This window comes from Acanthopagrus latus, chromosome 17 (assembly GCF_904848185.1).
Source record: "Acanthopagrus latus isolate v.2019 chromosome 17, fAcaLat1.1, whole genome shotgun sequence".
NCBI classification, from domain to species: Eukaryota; Metazoa; Chordata; class Actinopteri; order Spariformes; family Sparidae; genus Acanthopagrus; species Acanthopagrus latus.
Window position 1 is genome coordinate 24,984,460 of NC_051055.1, and position 21,660 is coordinate 25,006,119.

The 21,660-nt window shown below is 41.2% G+C and overlaps 2 protein-coding genes across 4 annotated transcripts; both read left to right on the top strand.

Moving 5' to 3' along the window:
• The first annotated feature begins 841 nt into the window (after positions 1 to 841).
• LOC119006743 (transmembrane protease serine 6-like) lies at positions 842 to 15,144 on the top strand. Of its 3 annotated transcripts, XM_037075792.1 has the most exons (14): positions 842 to 948; positions 1,056 to 1,160; positions 1,315 to 1,395; positions 2,226 to 2,667; positions 3,950 to 4,205; positions 4,304 to 4,582; positions 8,224 to 8,316; positions 9,149 to 9,283; positions 9,492 to 9,657; positions 10,998 to 11,224; positions 11,708 to 11,803; positions 12,275 to 12,417; positions 12,580 to 12,735; positions 13,575 to 15,144. In XM_037075792.1, the coding sequence occupies exons 5-14, from the start codon at positions 4,184 to 4,186 to the stop codon at positions 13,641 to 13,643; spliced, it is 1,386 nt and encodes a 461-aa protein (XP_036931687.1). In that variant the 5' UTR covers positions 842 to 948; positions 1,056 to 1,160; positions 1,315 to 1,395; positions 2,226 to 2,667; positions 3,950 to 4,183; the 3' UTR covers positions 13,644 to 15,144. The 3 variants fall into 3 exon arrangements, with proteins under 3 accessions (XP_036931687.1, XP_036931686.1, XP_036931685.1); XM_037075791.1 differs by having other exon boundaries at positions 3,950 to 4,582; positions 10,998 to 11,176; XM_037075790.1 differs by lacking the exons at positions 1,056 to 1,160; positions 1,315 to 1,395 and having other exon boundaries at positions 858 to 948; positions 3,950 to 4,582.
• A 207-nt stretch (positions 15,145 to 15,351) lies between these two features.
• Positions 15,352 to 20,685, top strand: ethe1 (ETHE1 persulfide dioxygenase). Its single transcript, XM_037075799.1, has 7 exons — positions 15,352 to 15,786; positions 17,126 to 17,270; positions 18,108 to 18,256; positions 18,527 to 18,656; positions 18,826 to 18,915; positions 19,342 to 19,458; positions 19,647 to 20,685. Exons 1-7 carry the CDS (start codon positions 15,577 to 15,579, stop codon positions 19,691 to 19,693), a joined length of 888 nt encoding a protein of 295 aa, XP_036931694.1. The 5' UTR covers positions 15,352 to 15,576; the 3' UTR covers positions 19,694 to 20,685.
• Positions 20,686 to 21,660: the final 975 nt, after the last annotated feature.

The following is a 21,660-nucleotide window of genomic DNA, read 5'->3' on the forward strand; positions in this document are numbered from 1 at the left end:
CCCCCTCAGAGCGCCAGGCTTGCTGTTTCTCCAGCTCTCCAGTCTGTATGCTAAGCTATGCTAAGCTAAATGGCTTCTGGCACCAGCCTCAAGTGAGAGGGTGGTATCAATCTTTTTATCGTACACTTGGCAAACCAGCAAATCCGAATAATTCTCTCCCTGTAAGCCGAATTTACAGTTACAAAAGATTCAGGCATCCAAGCGCCAGGGAGTTTGAAAGCCACAGGAAAGGATATAAAGGTTTAGTTTACGGTCTGTGATTGCCAGCTCCCTGACAGCACCTCTGCTGCCCTTTTAGTAAACCCCACTGATGCGCCTCCATGCACGGGATAAAACAAACGCTATTAAGTTGCAAATGCTGCCACACCTCGAGGGAGAAGCTGAACTCGAGGTCCTCCTGTCCCCCGACTGATACCACAGGGAGGGGACGCTGCCGTAGCTCGATGTATTTGAGGAGCTCAGATAAGTGCAAGTTGCCAGTCAGCCTGATTGGAGTAAACAGGGACCCTGACACCAACACTGGAACAAATGATGCCTGCACGCTTTCTTTATTTATTCATTCAGTCAGGGTCATGTGCAGGTGGGGCGGAGGCAGCTTCATGCTCATGTTATAAACAACATGCAAGTAATACTCAGCATAGGAATGTCAGAGTGGTTTCATTGGTCTCGGGTTGGAAAAAGACACATTTGACAGAGTGAATAACAAAACCGATGTAACAGCAGCTCTGAAAATGATTTAACAAGAGTTCAGTGACGGAAAGAAGAACAGACAAACTGACACTTCACGATAAAACAGCAGTTTTCACATATGTTTTATAAGTTGATGAAATGTCTGTTTTGCAGGTGATAATGTCTTTCTTCTGTTTGATCGGTCCACCACTTTGGTCCAGAATGAAATATCTCAACAACTGGTGGATGGATTAGAGCATTCATGTCCCAGGATGAACGGTAATGTGTTTGTTGATCCCTGCACCCTTCCATCATCGGGTCACAATTTTAATTTGTTCATTTGGTTTATGACCGTAACCCGACGTGCCAGATGGTTTGTTACATAGAACCATCTGTGGGGACCTGCGAGAAACTGTTTGGCAAAAGGCGACCTGTCTATCACTGTCCATCATCCAATCAGATAACAGTCGGAAGGCTTAAAGCCTGGCGAGGTAATTATGTCCAGACACCTCTGCTAAATAACACTGCCATCAGCCTCAGCAGCAATGTTTGTATTTTCGTTGTGAGCATGTTATCATGTTGGCGTTAGCATTTAGCTAAAGCATCTCAGCGACATTACTCTGGATACCACTGGTTTTCTAACAGGAGGGGCTACGGGTTGGTGTGGTCTGTGCCCACAGCTGACTGCCTGTTCTCGGCTGTCCACACGTCCCTGGGTTCCCTGAGGTCAGTGGTTTAATCACACCACAAAGAAAACAAGAATAAGCTAGCTGGCGTGCCATTTCCAAACTGTTTGTTCAGCCTGTTTTTCTCAGAGCTGGTTTGTAGAACAAGCAGTCAGTGGCAGAGCTGAAACAGTGGTCATTGTATGCCCAGTAAACACAGGTTTTCTTTATTTGTTTTTACAAAGTTAACTGTAATGTGTTTTTTCAAGTTATTTACATCATTAAATAGAATGTCTTTTTTTATTTATTCGTTCTGCAACACACCTCTTTGTGTTTATGTTTCATTGTCGGAGTGAGTTTTTGATTCGACCTCCAGTTCTTTTCTTGCGTCTGTTTTGTAAAATGTGTCCACCATGTTTACCACCATGTTCCAGAAACAGTGACCCACATTTGATGCAGTCATGTCTCCTCCACCATGTCTGATCTTTGAAGTGAACTCAGCGGTGTAACCTAGAAGATGCTGAGTAACGCCGTGACTGAGCTTGTTTGTCACTGCCAGCACCTTGCACTGTGTGATGTGGTAATGTGATAGGACGAACAAAATACCCTGGAGAAGACTGGACACACACACACACACACACACACACACATACACTCACTCATACACACACATATGCCTCCTCAGATTCATAATGGGAGCATGATTATTGGACACATATCTTTCAGCTATGAGAAATTCAACTCCTTGACTCTCTGTGTGTGGGTCTGTCCTTGCCGCCATTGTGTTCCTCAGTACTTGTGAGTGGGAGCAATTCAGTGGTGCGGTGTACATTACCCTCTGTTGTTAAACTCTGATCCAACCTCACAATTATCCCCATGCATTTTTCATAGACGCCCGATGACAAGAGTGCACGTATCCGTTACTGACCTCACTGCTTCAGCCTCACCCGCTCTGACCAGAGGAGAAAGATTAAGTTGGAAAGGGGCGAAGAGAAGGCTGGAAGGAGAAGGAGGAAGGTCGGTGCAGAGGGCGACACAATGAAGGGATTGTAGGGGCAACCGAGGAGAGGAAGAGGAGGAGAGCTGTTGTATTCGCATGAGAAGAGGTGACAAGCTGCAGAAAACTCAAGATGATGGATTCGCAGTAACGGAGCGGATTGAAGATGCATTGGAGCAAGCGGGCATCTTCCGTTGTCTCAACGCTGACGGTGCAACAGTGATGCATTTCTCTTCCCTGCTGTGGTACAAGCTGGTTTAATAAGTGGAGCGAAATCAGATGAAAAATCCCATGCATACAAATGAAGCTGTGCATATCTGTACTGCTGACATTAAGGTGAGAGCACTTGAGGAGATGTTTGGAGCTGGGAAAAGATGATGAGATGTGAAGATATGAGCCAGTGTAGATATTAAAACAAAGCACTGTGTTCAATCACTGTTAGCTTTCTTGCAAAGATGTCTGGGATCAATAGAGATAACATCAACTCTGGTAATACAACTCTGAATTCGAGAGCACTTTTTGTGGCTTTCTTTTTGCATCTTCTCAGTTAAAAGTGTTTTGATTTGTTAAGTGTTTGCCTCAGAGCACCAGTGTTTTTTGGACATTCTCCCTGTGATCCTTTTAGTATCTTTTGGGGAAAATCTGTTTAATTCCATCTCATAATTTAGCCAGGTGTCATTACAACGATGCAACCTGACATCTGCTGAAGCAATTCACGAAGTCCTTCAAATGCGCCGCAATTTAAAAACTGGGAAGGCCACTGAGAGCGAGGTGTCTTTTGCAATGATGTCTCGATAACGACACACAGAAAATACAATACATAGAAAAATGTTAATACTTATAAAACAATGCAGGTACACAAAAGCTTGTAACACAACAGAGAGGTGACCAAATCACTTGAATAAATGTTGGAAAAATGTTTGCATTTTGCAAATCATGGATATATTGAAACTTTACATTTCTTTATGTTGCAACTTCAAATTGTTTCAGGATTCATTTTCAGTCTTATGTTGTGGCAACATTGTTCTTACTTCTGGTTAGGTTAAGAAAAAGAAACCACTTTGTTAAGATCACAAATCATTATCACACCATTTTAGCTTAAAATTACTGTTTTGTTTTCTACAAACAGATAAAGGTCTCGTTAAAAAAAAGTTCACTTGTTCATGGCTGGAAGTTTCCTGACCTGCCATCAAAATATCCAGATTTTGTCAACAAAAACAAGGTCTGGAACTGCTTGCCAGCCCTCTTGTCTGTAGCTCCACCTCATGATATGACAGTCAGGTAACTAACATGTAACATAAACATGAGTTGACATCAATTATCAATATGGTATGCAGCCTATGACATGTACAAATGTGAATATATGGTTTGGTAAGAAATGTTTACCGCCACCATTTTATTTTGGTAACTGGGCTGAAACAAGTTAAGAGCAATAACATGCAAAACAACATCAATTTTTAAAAAACACACAAACATTCACTCCGCTCACAGGAGATTCAAATTGATTAAAGGGGATCTGCCTTGCCTGAATCCTAGACTCGTTCTCTCTCATGCAAGAATTTCGGGTCTCAGTATTTCTCATGTTTTACTGCTTTTTTTTTTTTTTCTTCTTCTGCAGGAATCACCTGAGGGAATCCTAGTCAGGAATCAATTTCCACGTCCTTCTCAGCTCAGCCATGTCTGAAATTCAGCGGATCTTACCCAGACCAACAAACGTATGCAGCTAATCAGAAGCCACGAGCTATCATCCCAAAGGACATGAACTCTAACTTTCAACTGCACTTCATTACGGCTACCAGCAACTTTACAAGCATGGATTTGCAGGTCCAGACGGGGAGCATCAGTGTATCTGATGCACCCCAGCCAGTGGTTGCGTCAATCTATCCCTCCCTTGAACAGTGGTCATCAACATCTTTTCAAAGTCCAACTAGTCATGAAGTATTGAGCATTTCATCTCTTGTCCCTTCCACAGTCCTCACACTCATGCCTCACTATAAACCTGCAGCCAATGATAGCTTGTACCTGGAGCCTCCATCCTTTTTTGAAGTAACATCAGAGCCTCAACTTCCAGGAACTTCATCCTCACTCTCTGGTCCCCCCGAAGACCAAAATCAAAAAGCTCTGACATCACCAGTCCCTTGTAGTGATAATCTGCCGGAGGTTCAGCAGAGGAAAGCATCAGATGGAGGCCCACTGGAGGAAGGATCAGTAGGTCTCATGTTACTCAAAGATCTCCCTGAAGAACAGCCAGGTACGGTAATAATTAAAGGTTGGATCACTTTTTCATGATGAGGCCCAAAAATTCAGGACACACCTTTCAACATACATTCAAAAGTTCAAAAGGTAACTAAAATCGCCCAGCAGCAGCTGTAAATATCACTATTTCACACATCATTTCATGTTTATGTAATATGTGTGCTAAAACCAAAGATAGGCTTGGCTAGCATTTCTGTGCTATGCTAAGCTAACCAGCTGCTGGCTGGATGATTTTCCCTTTAGAACAACTAATAGGCCAGCAGCTCAAAATGTGACAAACAGCTTCAAATGGAAAAAAAAATGCATTAATCTCTTCAGAAAGGTGTCCATATACATTTGGCCGTTTTACACAAGCAAACTTTTACTCCGCTGACATTTAACAGAAGACATAGTGTCTTGTCACTGCCGGCATAAATGTCAATGTTGTTTGATGCAACAGATGTTCCGCTCAGTGAGGACAAAGTAAGTTCTTGTTATCCTAATTACATTTTCAGACATTTCATCAGAACCTTTGGCTGATTTCATATTCATGACATACGACAGGCTGACAAGCTGCTAAATGTCAGAGAGAGTGCTGGCAGGGATGGTCGCGGCAGATTTCCACTTGTTTGAACAATGCATTGTTTCATGTGCTCTCACCAACAGCATGATTATTGAACCATACCATTCAATCGAGAGGCGATCCTCACATTGTTTGTTTTTGTATAATAATTTTAAATATTAAGTGAGAAAAAATAATCCTGGATCCGTCCCTTTATCTGGATCTGCGCTAAACGTTAGTAGGGTCCATTCTGGGCCGAGACCATTCCTCCATACAAGTTTTGTGGAAGTCCTTAAAGTAGTTTTTGTGTAATCCTCCTGACAAACCAGCCAACCAACCAACAAACAACCAAACAGGGGTGGCAGAGATATTTAAGTAATCTGTGCCTGAATCTGACAAACCAAGTGCAGTTGATTAAAGCTTCTATTTCTAAAATGATTTTCATCCATCTCATGCCTTCCTGTTTGTATCAAGCAAAATAAAAACACAAGCTGGCAGCAATAGGTTCAGTGACTAACAACATTGATTTGTCAGTCCGCCACTCTGGTCAAGACTGAGATGTCTCAACATCTACGAGATGGACTGACAGGAAAGTCTGTACAGATATTCGTTGTCCCCAGATGATAAAGCCCTCCAATGTTGGTGATCCTCAGACATTTCCGTCACTTTGACTTTTGTGATTTTTACTGAAATATCTGATGGACTGATTACCGTGAGATCTGGTTGTGATATTCATGCTCCCCTCAGGATGAATCTAGTGCAGCCAACAGCTCAAAGTCTTCACTTGTCCGAGTCTCTGGTTTCTGACCAAAAACTTGCAAAATGAGTGAAGTTCCCATCATCCTCAGCTGTGATGTTTAAATTAAGAGATGTGAGGTGACAGTGCTGCTGGTGGAGTGAACATTAAACACACTGCAGGTCTGTACTGTCTTCTCTGCTGGCTGGTCAGGTGATGAAACACAAGGCTTTTATCCCTTATAGTCACAATAATAAACATGGAAGATTTCAGCACCTACAGTATAAAACAGTGATTAGTTGCCTTGCCAGTTCTTCAATTTGCCCCTCATTTCAAGAGCCTATTGATAAAGTGTCCCCATATACAAGCTTCATTCAGCACTCCACGTGTCTTGCCAGCATTTTCCCCTTAAAGATAAATCACTGCTACCCTCCCCGTTGTTTCCATCGAGCGCTGTTCTGTAAGTTCTGGAGGTGTCCGTGATTTTTTTACTGCTTGTTTTCCCAGAAAGCAGCCTTATTCCATTCCTTCCACAGAATTACAGATCCATCCTTTTTTGTCAGCTCTTAGACAAGACAGATACAGCAACAGTCCTCAACGTTTCTCCAAAACACGGAGTGCTGGAGCAGCAGTAACGCCATGTTTTTAGGCAGTGCCTGTGTGCAATCTCTTTTACTGCTATTCGACCTCAGAGTGACTTCCGATACTATTGGTCACACCATCGTCGAGTAGCTTCCATCACATCTAATAAATAAACAAAAAAAATTGATTATCTACCAGTGAAAATGTTTAATCTTTCCCCAGAGGTCTATCCTAAGACCGGTGGTGTTAATTACCCCCCTCAGGTGAATCATCTGTCATTTCAATTGTGATTTTTACCAACACCACATCAGCCATAATGACAGTTTTACCTATTTAAAGCAGATTGTTAAGGTTATGGATAGACAGGAGCAACGTTTTCTCTCAGTTTTACTTCACCGTTTAGTAAACCGGAGCGCCGTGCTGCATGGGAAGAAGTTGCTCTCCTCTTTCTTTCCTCAAGCTAAGAAACTCTGCCCTAATCCGATCTGTTTATCTCTTCATGATTTGGAAGGGAAATAATCAAATCCTTTCATTTCATCGCCTCCTGTTTGTTTTAGCCAATCCACTGTGTCTCGGCTTCAGGCACACTGTAGAGGATAAACTCAGCTTATCAGCTTATCCTCCATTTTCATTTTAAGGCATCGCGTTTATCGGCCTTGTCTCGTCTGGTACGTATTGTCACAGCGAAACAAAAATGTCACAGTGTGTTGCATCGAGCTGATATAAGTTAAACGAGGGAAAAGGTCTTTAAGGCAAAGGAGCATAAATTACCTCGCAGAGTTCACGACAGACTCACCTTAACATTTACCGCAACATCTCCGTCGTGGCCCCCCCCCTCCGCCGCCGCCGCAGTAGAACGCTGCCGTGAGGCTTTTATCAAAAACTAGCAGGAGGTTCCACATTACACCAGCACTCGTCCGCCTCAGGTGGCTGTCAGTCAAGCATAAAATTGAATACAACATCTTTTACCTACAAGGCACAGCATGCGGCTCACGCTTTACCTCATATTATGAAATGTGCTCTGTCCTCAAATCACTCGGGTCGTCTGAGCGGAGTCATTTGATGATCAAGCTCTTAAACGCGTCGGCCCCGGAGATCCTCGCGCAGCTTCGCCTCTCAATGCTCGACTGACCAGCTCAGCCTGTTGTTTTAAAGACTTACTCACAGCAGCTCCGCTGTCAGGACTCTGTGTTGTGTTGTGAATACATTCAAAAAACCAATTAGTTATCGGTTTAGAGACCGTCATTTGCATCAGGTGTTTGTAGGTTCAAAGTTGTCTTCACCGCATGTTTAAATGTGCTCAGCACTAAAAACTATAGTTATATAGAGTTTAGTTCTCACTGTATGATTACAGCCGGTGAGCACCAGGTTTAACTGCAGGCCATGGAACAAGCTGACTGAGCCAAATACAGAAAGTTAGCCAAGTTAGTTTTTTTTTAGTTTTAGTTTTAGTTCTTTTTCATCCAAAACAAAAAAATAAAATCATCTGTGTTTACAAAGGATGGACAGCTCAGTTTAAGACATATTTGCTCCCCTAAACTATAATTTTTTGTTGATTAGCCTGGATGCTACAGCCACTGATCCGGTGAATCACTAGTTTGTTCTCATTAGTAGTTACAAAGATTTTAAAAAGTATTTTATGCACAAAAGGAATTCATGAATAGCTGGTGCAGCCCAGCACTAAAGAATATAATCTCAAAAAGATGATGAAGTCAAGATGTGTTGAAGCTCGAGGCTTGTTATGGTTTAAAGATGTGTTTGTTTGTTTTCTTGGTAGATTCGGAGCCTCGAACGTGTTCATCTCGGGAGCTGTTATTGATCGTGTGCCTCCCGGTCATCATCAAACTGGTCATCGCCTCTGCTCTCTTAGGTAAGCTGTCGATGATGTGTAAAGCTCCATTATTGCACCAGGAGTACATCTCACCTCATCACATGGTTCCCACTCCAATTACAAAAGGACAGCAGGTTCAGATGTGTTTTTATTATACTGCATCAGTCATTCTGAGCACGTCGGTGGACTATGCAGCGATAGATGATGGGACACTGGCCAGACCTAATCTTGAGGGGTTTTCTGTGATCAGTAATATAATGAGGATGAAAAACTCACAAAGTGAGGAGAAAAGCTGGCTCAATTTGGTTTTACACATTTAATACACCACTTAATATTTCTTCTCTGAAGCTTTCTTTTGGATTTCAATTACTTTAAATGACATCAACATGAACATGGCTCCCAAAATGTGTGTCCTTAAAGTTACTTTAAACATGTGGACAGATAGTCTGTGTACTGGGAGTTTTGATCATTTAAATTTAGTTAATTATTATTATTATTATTATTATTATTATTATTATTATTATTAATTCAGGTACGTTAACTTAAAGGGGCGGTATGCAAGAATTGGCCACCTGGAGCATTCATACTCAAATCAAATACGGAGCAGCATATCACCAAAGTAACAGCTAACTGCTTCGCTAACTGAACCTGCTGTTAGCAAGTTAGCTTAGTTAGCTGTGCAGCTAGCAGCCTCGACACTCGGGGGACCAGATGTGTTTGTGTGTTTATAGCACAGGAGCTTGAGCGCAGGACGGGCTGGACAGCAGGCTAACCTCTTCTGTTTCATCAAATTCTGTTGATGAGTTTAGCTCATTTTTGAATGTTTTAAATAAAATTCTTACATATCACCTTTCTTCCCTCTTCGAATTAGTCAAGTTCCTGGCGTTTCCCTCTGAGTCGGGTGAATCACCTTCACTCTGTGGTGTGAAGGGGAACTACAGCGTCCCAACTCAGCTGCCTTTTCTGCCCAAGAATCCAATGAACCAGACGGGAAACATCACAGCAGGTAAACTTATATTAAAAAAAGATGTGTATGTATATTTAATGAAGGGTCTTGCAAACTGTAATAAAGTGTAATCAAAGTGTGGACAGGTTATTATTATATACCTGTCAGGTTTCTGACAGTTAAATAGCCTAACCCTTTTTTAATTTAAGTTACTGCGTGGGTTTTCTATCTTCTGTCTTTTCATTCTTCTACACCGTCTCACACCCAGACTGCCCAGTTCTGGTCAGTGACGGCCGGCGAATCGTCGGGGGGATGCTAGCGCCCAAGGACAAGTGGAGGTGGCAGGTCAGCCTGCACTGGAGAGGGAGGCACGTCTGTGGAGGTGCCATCATCTCCCCTCGCTGGGTCATCACTGCAGCCCACTGCTTTGTTGAGTAAGAGGTGGACCAATTATGCTTCCTTTAGTTTTTATCTCCTCCTGTCCTTACAGTTATATCGCTTCTTGTGCATGCAAAAGGTCTTGAAAGCTAAAAAAGCAGCACTGGATGGTATGAGAAAACTGATGTGTTGTTTTTGAGCATTAAAGCATGTAAACCTGTTCTAGTAGCAACCCAAAATAAAATTATGAACCAGAAAATGAGCATAAAATGTCTCCTTTAAAAAGTTTTATGCAGACAGGAAGTTATACTGCCTGTAGGGAGTTGTACAGCGTCCTCAGTAGGGAGGACTGTTTTCAAGTCAAGTCCAAGTTAATTCTATGTTTTAATACAATTAGGTCCAGTCAAGTGCAGGTTTTTTGCATTTTACATGCAGAACAGAGTTTCTTTAACATCATAGATGTAAATCAGTCAGCAGAGGCTCTTCTTTACTGCAGAACATTTAATTTGGACTTTATACATTCAGTGTGTAGCCATTTTTTGAGCACTACTACAACCTATAAGCAACTCATTAAATTGTTTCTAGTACCTAAGCAAAAACTAATCATTGTTGACAAGAAGTGAGCAAAGTTTGGGAAAAGTAACTGCGATTCATGTTTTAGTAATAATACGTTGTAGTGTTTTTTATTAAAGGAGCGAAATTTAAGAATTGGCCAGTTGCTAAATTCATAATCTAACAAAACGGGCAGCATGTCTCCTGAATAACTGCTAACTGTGTTCTTCTTATACAGTACAAACATGACTGTAGCTACTGTTAGCGCAGTTAGCTGTGCAGTTAGCCCGACGACCTTGCTAGTGATTGAACTGCTGGGAGAAAGAGGTTTTCTGGCCCGGGGCTATCTAGTTAGCATGCCAACTTCAGCAGATATCTCAACACTTTACATAGAAGTTGGTAATTTTACTTAATTTATGAATGAAATTTTACATATTATTATTTACATTGAAGGATTATCAGTGTCATTTTCTCCATGTTAAGAACTAACACTGTTTAAACGTTGACAAAGATCCACTTTGGGCTTGAAACAACTTTTACTTCAACTTTTACCAGTGTGATAAAATCAGTCTTTCAAAGGGTAGAACAGTGAGCTCGGCAGGCAGAGGACAGCTGGACACACATACAGTAAACAAGAGCTGATGTTAGTGGATCAAAGTGGCCCTGCTGCAATTCCCATCTGATGTGCAGCAGTATGCAGATCAAGACCAGGCATCATCAAAGCAAAAACAGCCTCAGCATAGTCGAAAAACAAGGATGAAGCCTGGCGCTGATCAGTGCAGACAGGCGCTTCTTAACTCGAGCTCACGCCACAAACTACAGTGTCGAGCTGCTGTTTCTGCAGGAACAACATGCTTGAGGCGGCCGACTGGCTGGTGGTGGTGGACACTGTCAGCATTGCAGACGTCTCTCCGGGGAAACGTTACAGAGCGCTGCAGGTCCTCTACCACCCTCACTTCAACAGATACAACAACGACTACGACATGGGCCTTCTGCGCACCGTCACTGACATAGACATGACAGGTGAGAGGAGGTGGCTCCATCTGTTGGCAAAGAGCAGAAAGTCTACAGGTATCAGACACTTAAATATTGTGACTTTAAAGACCTCTTAAGGTAATTTTAATGAAATAAATTGACTTAGTGAAAATGTCTGCGTATACTGAGAGTTTGCAAATTCAGATTTAATACATTTTGAGACCTTACATTTACAAAATTAAATTTAATGTATTTTCAAACATTTTAAAGACCTGCAGACACCCTGAAAAACATATAATGTACCTTGTGACGTGTCATAAATATTGCAGGATAATTAAACTTTACATGTATAGAAACACATTTTAGAGGCGTTGCAGGAAAGAAATGTTTTGCTTCAAATAAAAGGGTCTTGAATTTATGTTTTGAACATGAAAGGCAGTTAATAGCTTGAAGACGAACGTGAACTGACAGTGACTGGACACATAACTGTTGTATGTGTGATAACCTTTGTGTCTTTATTGCTTTTCAGATAAATGTTTCAGATTATGTCACAATCTGATTACTGCGTTCTGTTTGTAGGTGGGGTGCGACCGGTCTGTTTACCCAGTCCGAGCGAGTCTTTTCCTCCTGGGGCAGCCTGTTGGATCACAGGCTGGGGATATCTTCATGAAGGAGGTGTGTTACGCTGACACACACCCTCTGATTGTGACTTTTTTTTTTTTTTTTTTTTTTAGCTGGCAGAACTTTCTTTCCAGTAAAATATTTTACTCCTATTCTCAACCTTTGAGCCTTCATTTTACTCTCATTACTTCTTCTCTGCACAACATGAAAACATTAGGAGGAAAAGTCAACTGAATTTTAAACCAGTGAAGGAAAAATAATCTTTCAGGTACAAAACTACTTGAACAAAATATTACTGATGACACAGGTTGGAGAGCAGCGTTCAGCCTTGTAATGTTCTCCTTTGGGCCTCCCAGGCCTGCAGCAGCTCCTGAGTTTGTGAAATCACTGCTAGGCGCGTTAGCTGCAGACTGTGTGAGTGATATAAGACAAATTAAAAGGCATTTTACTTTACATCAAACACTGATATCACAGTTACTGCCTTGTCTTTCTTTGTCCCCTCTCTGTTTCTCTCCTCTCTGTCAGGCTTTGTGTCAAATGAACTCAGGCAGGCTCAGGTCAAGGTCATAGCCCAATCCGTCTGCGCCGACTCGAGCGTCTACGGCACGTACCTAACCCCACGAATGATCTGTGCTGGCACCATGGACGGAGGAGTGGACTCCTGCCAGGTACACACCCAGTGATATAACATCTGAATATAAACCTATCTGAGGAGGATGTCTCAAAATGTCTCAACTTCACAGTAGATAACCCAGGTCAAATTTGCATCAGTTTAACTTAAAAAAATCTTGCTCTGCAATGTCTCCTAAACGGTTTGTTCCTGTGTGAAGGGGGACAGCGGTGGACCCCTGGTGTGTGAGACAGCCGGTGGGGAGTGGAGGCTGGCAGGGGTGGTGAGCTGGGGAGAGGGCTGCGGACGGCGCAATAAGCCAGGCGTCTACAGCAGAGTAACCCAACTGATCCACTGGGTTGAAAGATACGTAGAGGTACTGCACGATGTGATGTTCACTGCATGAATGTGTCCTGGTGACATCAGAGTATCTATCATGTGTTCTCCTGTGAAATGAACCTGAGGGATAACACTGGATGCTCTCATAACTCTTGTGATTGTCATATAAGATTCAGTGTTTGGGTTTGTTTGTTTTTTTTTCATGAGAAGGTTCCGTCTTTTAGGTGCTCATCCTTCCTGATGTGGTAACTTCATTTTCCTTAAAGTGAAACTCTCGCCAAATAGCAGCCTAGGCTTTATTTGTGAATGTGTACAAGTCAAACTAAAAAGAGAGTTTTTGGAGAACTCACGTTCGCCGCCGCCGTCATGGCAGACAAAAAGTGTCGATCCCCGAGTGTGACCCAACAGGTAGGAGGTCCTCCGTTACTCTCCTACCTGTTAGGTCGCACTCGGGGATCGAGCTTAGCTTGCCCGAAAACAAAACTACGGTCAATCTTAAAAGTGCCTCTTTCGTCGTAATTATGCTTTTACACGAAGGTTTGACTCATATACATTTACAAATAAAGCCTAGGTTGTTTCACTTTAAGTAAGGACAAAAATTGTTTATTTAGTGTACAAATAATGAGGATACAAAACAATAAATAATGACAGTAAATAAATGAATTGGCTCCATGTGGCATCGTTGATGAAGGTATTGAATGGCATGTTTTATACATTCAGAGGGCCGGTGATAGCTTCTTAGATATTGTCATATTCTTTATTGGAAGCAGCATCCTAACCATACAATACGTTAAAATTGAATGTGCTGCCTTCTGGGAAATATGCATATAAACCTATATTTTATGTTGATGTTGGCATTCTCACTTTTTGTTGCAGGACAAACTGAGGGTTTCGTTAGAGACCTCAACAGCCATGACCGACACCTCACTGAAACCTGACAGCTAAAAAAATAAAGAAGGAAATCATCTGTATCTGCTTGTTTGTCGTCAAATTTTAAAAAAACACAAACAATTATAATATTGTGGTCATATGCTTATAATGTGTCCGTATACATATTATTTCTTATATTTAATTTTAGTGCCTTGGTGGTTAAGTGAGGCTCGCACATCAGCCAACTGGTCCGTCTCAGTATGAATCAAATCACTGATTATCACAATTAACTATCACACTTTTTTTTGTATGTTTTTATACCAATATAATCAACGTTTGAGCATTTGCTGCTATGTGTTTTTCATCAGATATGATTCTGTCTATTTGGCACCTTTGTAATTTTCATAAAATGTATTAAATAGCAATTATTTCAACTAAAATCAATCAATCAACATGTATATATTGTACAATTATCTGTGTCTGCAAAGCAACGACTAAAAGTAAAAAGTACAATATTTATCCCAGAACTGCAGTCGAGTGATGACGTAGAAAAACAAGTCGAACATCCAAGTAAAACACGAGAACCTCAACATTGTTCCTAAGTAAACTACTTCTGCAACTATGTACTTCAAATAAATCTTCATTTTCAAATATTCCTGGAGCGAGTTAACACAAAAACAATACTAGTCTGGACATGCTTATCTCTTTCAGTCATCAGCTCTCAAATGTAAAGACTGGTGTTTGTCACAAAACCCAGTAAAGGTTAGACAGTAATATAATCCTGTGTGCTGAGAAAAGCGCAGTAAAAAGCGCAGCACCTTTTATACGGTGTTGTAACCTGCTTTATTTTGGGTGGTGCGAGACCGCCTGGTGATGTATGTCAACTGTCACGTAGGCCACTGCTGCTGCCGAGTCTCACGGATGTGAATGGGTGGTGCTCATGCACTGCAACAGACAGCCTTTACTTAAAGGGGCCCTGTGTAGTTTTGGAGAAGAATTTTAACATTTACAATATTAATGAGACAACAACACAAACTCAGAAATATTCAATATTTCCTTACGTGAATAAACAAGCTGTTCTCAGAGAAAAACAAGGTCTGTAGAATGCTGTATGAAGCTAGAAAAGGTGGCAGGGTCCGCCACATATAGACAAAGTTATAACTGGATGAAATCACGTTGTCCTTAAAGGTCAGTCGTGAAAATAGAGAAAGTTTGTTTATTTAGTATAAAAATAAAAAGAAAAAAAATGTAGAGTTGATAGCTGAAGCTGATAACTGTGTTCAGACTAGTATTGTTTTTGTCTATTTGTCTGTTTTGACATAAACACACAACATGAAGATGACAATTTAAAGTCCCGTCCCTCTTTTTGGCTGCGACTCTGGATAAACTGTGCACTCTTTTTAACTAACCAGGAATGTCTTAAGATTTATTTGAAGTAAACAAGCTGTTCTCAGATGAAAATTGAGTTTGTAGCCAGAAAGGTGGCAGGGTCCGCCACATATAAACAAAGTAATAAACAGTATGAAGTTCTGCTGTCTATTAAAGTCAGTCTGTTTGGTCAGTTCATTCAGCTGTGAAAACAAAGATAGTCTATTTAATTATGAAGCTCTTTCTCTTCTCTGATGAGATAAGATTTCGTCCACAAAACTACACATTGCTCCTTTAACTGCAGTGACCTGGCTGCAGTGTCATGAGGTGAGCCCACTTTCTGTTGCTCAATAACAAACACAGGTTATGGCCCCAGTTACAGCCGCTGTAAACACTGTGAGATACACCGTAACACCACTATTATCTCTGGGTTCATCCGAGGTGACAGCCGAGCCTCCGAACGACTCTGTACTCTTGAGTTTTCTTGCAAGGAATCTGACTTCATCTTCCATAATCTTGGGGAATTAACGCGGATACGCTGCAGACACACAGCCGCAGATCCTCTCCTGACTACAGGACAGCTGCTGGTCGTCAAGACATATTTCCGAGTTAGATAATAAGCTGATACCAACAAACAGCAATGTGCTCGGTAATAAGCAGGGTCGGACCGGTTCAACGGGCTCTGGCTGTCACGCTTCGCCTTAAAGCGAGCACCGAGGGATCGAGGTACGCAGCATCCGAGAGCAGGCGCTTCTGTCCCGGCTTGAGCACTCGTTTCGACCCGCTGCGAGCCACCAGCAGGTCGTACTGCTCCAGAATGGCGCTGACCGAAGGACTGCTGTTCAGACAGGTGGGTTCATGATGTGAATATGTCGTTTTGCCTCGCTTCGGTTCATCAACCCAGATCTGACATATTATTAACACAAAGCAGCTGCGTTTGTAAAGAACATGCTCAGCTAGCTAACGTTAGCAGGAAGGAAGCTAACCGGATTAGCCGTTAGCTCAATTATCTTGCCGTTCGATTGCATTCAAAGTTGCATTTCGTGTAAAATTGAGTCAAATTAAGTTATTGGACTCGTCGTTGCGGATTGTGATCGTGACATTTTACGGGCTAACACACCCCTTCACACACCCTCAGAGAGCCTGATAACAGTTTCTACAGTAACGTTCATGTCAGGAGGTGAAACATGAAGACAACTGTAACTGTAACTATACAGGAAGTCCAGAGAAAGGTTAAGTTAGCCTGCAGGGATCACCATGAAGTTTGGAGAAGAAAATTAACACTCTGAATTTTAATAGAGGTGTTAATACACACATCAGAAATATTCTAATTTTTCCATAACTTAATAAACAAGCTGTTCCCAGAGGAAAATAAGGTTCCCAGAACACTGTTTGGAGCTAGAAAAGGTGGCAGGTGAATGTAGATGTTTATCTTTTGATTAACATTTCTTACCTTAAACTCACAGAGCACATTTAAACCAGCGGAGAGAGATTTTATAAGTTGCCAGTTTATTGTTGACCTTGGAAGCAAAAGTTATGACAAAACAATCTCAACTCAAAGTCCCCTTACTTCTTCTACAGCTTTCATTTTTTTCACTATCCATATCAAGGAAAAGTTTGAGTTTTTGAGTTGAGATTGCACTGTTACCTTAGTATTGTATGTTTTAAGCACAGGTTTCTTTGGTTATAAACTCTAAATATATATTCATGACAACACTTAACAAATTCAGACGTTTTAACATGTGCTGAGATAAGAGACCACATAACGCCGGTCCTTGTTACCCCTGACTGGTTACCTGTGAGTTTTTAACATTGATTTTCAGATTTTGTTGCTTGTTTTTTAAGGCCTGGAATGGTCTGGCTCCTACATAACCCCCTTTAAACTCACTTTTATTTCCATTTTTTCATTTTATCTAGATTATTACCAAGTCCTGTTTGATTGTTTCATCACATTCTTTCATTGTAATGCACTTTGTAACTTTGTTCAGAAAGGTGCCATATTAAAAAAACAAAAACATGATTATTATTCCACATAGTAATCTCTTCCATCTCTTTCTGTTCTTTCTGCATGTCTCACACGTACAGACACACACAGTGTCACAGGAGGACGGGGCGGGCATGCATCATTATCATCCTTTGTATTTTATTGCTGAGTCACTCAAGTGCCCTCACCTGTTTTGTCCGTTTAGCTGTTTGAGTCGGAGAGCAGCACTTACACCTATCTGCTGGCAGACACGGAAACCAAAGATGCGATCCTCATCGATCCTGTTCTGGAGACCATTGACAGGGACCTGAAGCTCGTACATGAACTGGGGCTCAATCTAAAAGTGGCAGGTAGATAACCATGTGGGGCTGGGCTATAAATTCAGACAGCTTTTAAATATCCGTGTCCCGTCTTTGCCATCATCCAACACAGCCCTCTCATTTGTTGATTTATGCACGCTTTCAATTTAAAACTTCTTCCGATTCTGTTGCTAATTCTGCGCTTACTGAGGCCTTGACCTCCATTAGGTCAGGCTCACAGACCATGGTAGGTTACTCCTGACAAGAGACTGTTAGGGCAGGAAAATATGTTGGGATGAACATCACAACATATATATAAGTGTATTTTCCACATTTTGCTATATATACTCAACTGATACTACATTTTGGGGGCAATGCTGATAGAGAGTAAAAACATTTTAATATCAGAGTTGGCTGATATTCTTAGGTGCAGTTTATATAAACACAGAACATATAGATAATATATTTTCTGCAGTGATCCATTACACATTTCCATATGTAAGGGGAGCAGGATATTTTACAGTTAACCAATAAACTTTATTGCTCAAACTGACATTGATGCACTGAAATATTTAACCCTGCTGGGAATTTTATAATTATAATGCACCTCAAAGATCTTTCTGCAGTACTGAATACAAAAATATAATTTTCACACCTGTCAGTACAGATCAGTACTGACATATCTGTAATACCAGCCCCATCAAAAAACAAAAAAAATTAATTGAAAAAAACCCATTTAATTTTAATTAGACTGTGCAGTCATTACTTTGGTAGACAGGAACTATAGTACAACTTGCATATTATAAAACTATTCCTAAAGTTTTCTATGGTAATACTGCATTATTGCCAAACTGTGTGGTGATTCATGCTGTTTTCCTTTTGTGACAGTGAACACTCACTGCCATGCGGACCACATCACAAGCACAGGGCTGATGAAGAAAAGACTGGTCGGGCTGAAGAGTGCAATCTCCAAATTCAGCGGTGCCTCTGCAGACATCCTCCTGTCAGAGGGAGACAAGATCTCCTTTGGAAAACATGTAAGAATATTACTTGTTTCACTGCATAAAATCAGTCTTTACAACCCTTATTTTACAGAGATCGATCGTGTTTGGGTTTATTAAAATATAAACTGAAATACAGTAGAAGTCTTTTCAGCGTCTTGTATCTTGATCTGACTCTCTTTCAGCTTCATATGGACACACGCCCAACGCATACTTTTGATCTGTATCATCTGTTGCTCATCTGTCGCTTGGACGAAACTGCTTGTTAAAATAACTGAGCTGACCTTTGTCTCTGCTTTGCTCTAGTGCCTGATCGTGAGAGAGACACCGGGCCACACTGACGGGTGTGTGGCGCTGGTGTCGGGGGATCAGAGCATGGTTTTCACTGGGGATGCTCTGCTCATCAGAGGCTGTGGCAGGACGGACTTCCAGCAAGGTATGAATACACTTTTATTCGTCCTAGTAATCTCAATTCCTTCCCTCATCACAGCCTGAAATGGAATTCGTTTGTTTTTGTAATACTGCTAGAGGAACACAAGAGGGCAGTATTGCATCTGTTTTCTTGTGGCTCGTCTTATCAGCAAGATGTTTTCTCTCTTACTCAGGCTGCCCTGAGAAGCTCTACACCTCAGTCCATCAGAAGATCTTCACTCTGCCTGAACAGTGCCTCGTCTACCCAGCACATGACTACTTAGGTTGGCTGAAAACTCACACATCTTAAATGTTATGTCACATGTCATCCTCACACACACGGTCAGATTTTATGCACAAGCATAGTATTTTAAAGCAACCAATACTGATGCGTAATAACGACTTTAATTTTTTTTTTGTTGCTACTTTGATATTTATAAGAAGTGAAAACAAGTCAGAAAAATGCAGTTTCATTCATAATGATTTCAAAGCGGACACCATCTGAAAGCTGATGTGTCCGTGTACGTGTGTGACAACGTGTTTGCGCTGCGTCTCCTGTTTGCACATCTGCCAGCACCATGTGATTTCGCCACAGTGACTGAATATTGTATTTCATTTGATTGATCTGTGAGGTTCAGCATCCGGTAATCGTTAAGACCACAGTAGCCATGGATGATGTATTTGGCTGTTTGTGTGTCTTTGCGCATCAGGTCAGACGGTTTCTACTGTCGGGGAGGAGCGCAAGTTTAACCCACGGCTGACTAAGAGTCTGAAGGAGTTTGTGAACATCATGAACAACCTGAATCTCCCCAAGCCAAAGAAAATAGGTAAAAAGCCTTTTCTGATCACCCCACATGCTCTGTTGTTAGTATATATTAGTATAATTCCTTGGCCATGAATTTACAATGTCAAGTGTGTATCACCTCAGTGCACACTCACTAAGACAGCTTTAATGTCTTACTTGTAACCACACTTCCGTTTCTGAGAGCAGTTTGTTTCTCTTCTTCCGTTGCAGATGTTTCAGTGCCTGCAAATCTGGTTTGTGGAGTTCACCAAGTCTGAATATCCAACAGAAGGGAGGATTTTAATCAAGTCAACCACATCGCAGCAAAATAATTAACATTTAATTGTTTTTATCTGAGCAGGATTAACATAAAACTGATTCCCATTAAGTGCTTTATTACGTGTACTAGGATTGGACAATGTCCACCATATTGTCACTACTGTTTCTCACTGTCACTTTGGTGGCAACCTCTGATTGTCTCATCCAGCAGAGAAAACCATCTCTAATCATCAGCAAAGGATGATCAACTGTCTGACATACGTCCCTGTGCTCGGCTTTAAAGGGTTTTGTCTCTGCACCACATATCTGTCTGTTAGTTGTGTTCAAAGAAAACGCTAATAATGGCATGATTGAATCTGAATCAAATATTTTAATCACTGTAGATATAAACAAGATTGAAATAGGGAAAGATCATACAACAAAGAGCAAATGAGAATAAATATATAAAGTACCTAATATACAAAGTTATTTTTTTTACTAATGTAAAAGTACATAAAAACAATAATATGTGACAACTTTGTGTATCTATATGTACACATTTTTAAGTACACATACTCAGAAATAGAGATGTGTGCATTTAGAAGCAAACGTAACAAGCTGCATGCACTTGGACTTAGATTGGAAAAAAAACACCAACAGTGGCCTTCAGGAAAAAATACGTCGCCACCAAGCAGAAAATAATATACACGACACTGAGATGTAACTTCGGTGTGACAAACAGCAACAGTCATGACTTAAGGCAGCTGTGAGGGGACACACTACCCTTTTTTTGCCCTTTGTTTTGGGCTTTTAAAATCACATTGTTACGATGGACCCAACACTGATGTGTATTTATGTGAATGTGAAGATTGTATATTATCCAGGTTCTGGTGATCATGCTTGAAATAGAAATGCAATCGGTTCCATTCTATGATTGAATGAGTGCTCCAGATCTGTACATGAGGGAAAACCACTCTTGGTATTTTTGTATTTACTAAATTTAAATGTGGCAGTTCTTTGTTCGGCTGTGTTTTTATGAATCTGGGGGGACATTTACGAGGAGAGATCCGATGGGAATGTTCCATTCAATGTTTGGTTTAGTATTCATGAATGCTTAACTGGGACAATCGAGTCCTTCCACTTGGCCTTTTCCAGTGATCGGGGCTCCTTTAGTCGAGGCTTCAGGCACACACACACACACACACACACACACACTCTCTCTCACTCTGACATACACCGCTCACAGTGTTGCCAGCCACAGCCTTTTTGCATAGCAGGAAGAAAACTATGCTATTTGCATTTACAATCTGAGGTCCAAGTTTCCAATGAGAACATGTTATTAACCATGTGTTTTTGCTTTCAACACTCATCTGTTCCTCTAGATGTCTAATAGATAAGTGTGTACAGAAATGTGTGTCATTATCTCAGTAAGGTATGACGAAGAGCTTCCTTGCCAAGCATCAATGCAGTGAAGTCCTCTGGATTTCCAGATGTTCAATATCTGCTGCTCTCAGCCTGCGTTTAACAAATCACCAGCAGTAAGACAGGTTTGTTTGGGAGTGTCGGCCTCTGACTCAGCTACATGCATCTGCCAGAGAAATGTGCACATGTGATTGTATGCTGTGTGAAAAGTGTGGCTGATTGTGAGCGTTTACAAGAATGTTTGTATTGAGTTGCTTTCAAGCAGAGTTCCTCCTGATTTTTACTCTTTCATGATTTAAAGGTGTAAGTAATAGATTTTACACAGTTTACTCGTCTTCACCATGTGATAATTGTTGTAGAATTTCCTATTTGGTTTTGCAGGAAGCTTTAAAAAGTCTTGGAAAAACAACAACATCTAACAACATAGTGGTTATCACAGCTTGAGTTTGAAGTTCTTCACAGAAAGAGTGTGAGAGTTCAGATCAGGGGTGTTTTAAAGGCGTGAGGGTTGACCAGCCAGACTTATCTCCACAGTACTGTGTCAGCGCTGGAGAATGTCCAGCGG

Bases quoted from the DNA above. Each gene is read 5' to 3' on its own strand.
- ethe1 (XM_037075799.1), top strand. From the start codon at position 15,577: ATGTGCTCGGTAATAAGCAGGGTCGGACCGGTTCAACGGGCTCTGGCT. The intron at 18,257-18,526 runs GTAAGAATATTA...GCTTTGCTCTAG, and splicing joins AGATCTCCTTTGGAAAACAT to TGCCTGATCGTGAGAGAGAC. The intron at 18,916-19,341 runs GTTGGCTGAAAA...TTTGCGCATCAG, and splicing joins CCCAGCACATGACTACTTAG to GTCAGACGGTTTCTACTGTC.
- LOC119006743 (XM_037075790.1), top strand. From the start codon at position 4,090: ATGAACTCTAACTTTCAACTGCACTTCATTACGGCTACCAGCAACTTT. The intron at 8,317-9,148 runs GTAAGCTGTCGA...TCTTCGAATTAG, and splicing joins CATCGCCTCTGCTCTCTTAG to TCAAGTTCCTGGCGTTTCCC. The intron at 12,736-13,574 runs GTACTGCACGAT...TTTTTGTTGCAG, and splicing joins GGGTTGAAAGATACGTAGAG to GACAAACTGAGGGTTTCGTT.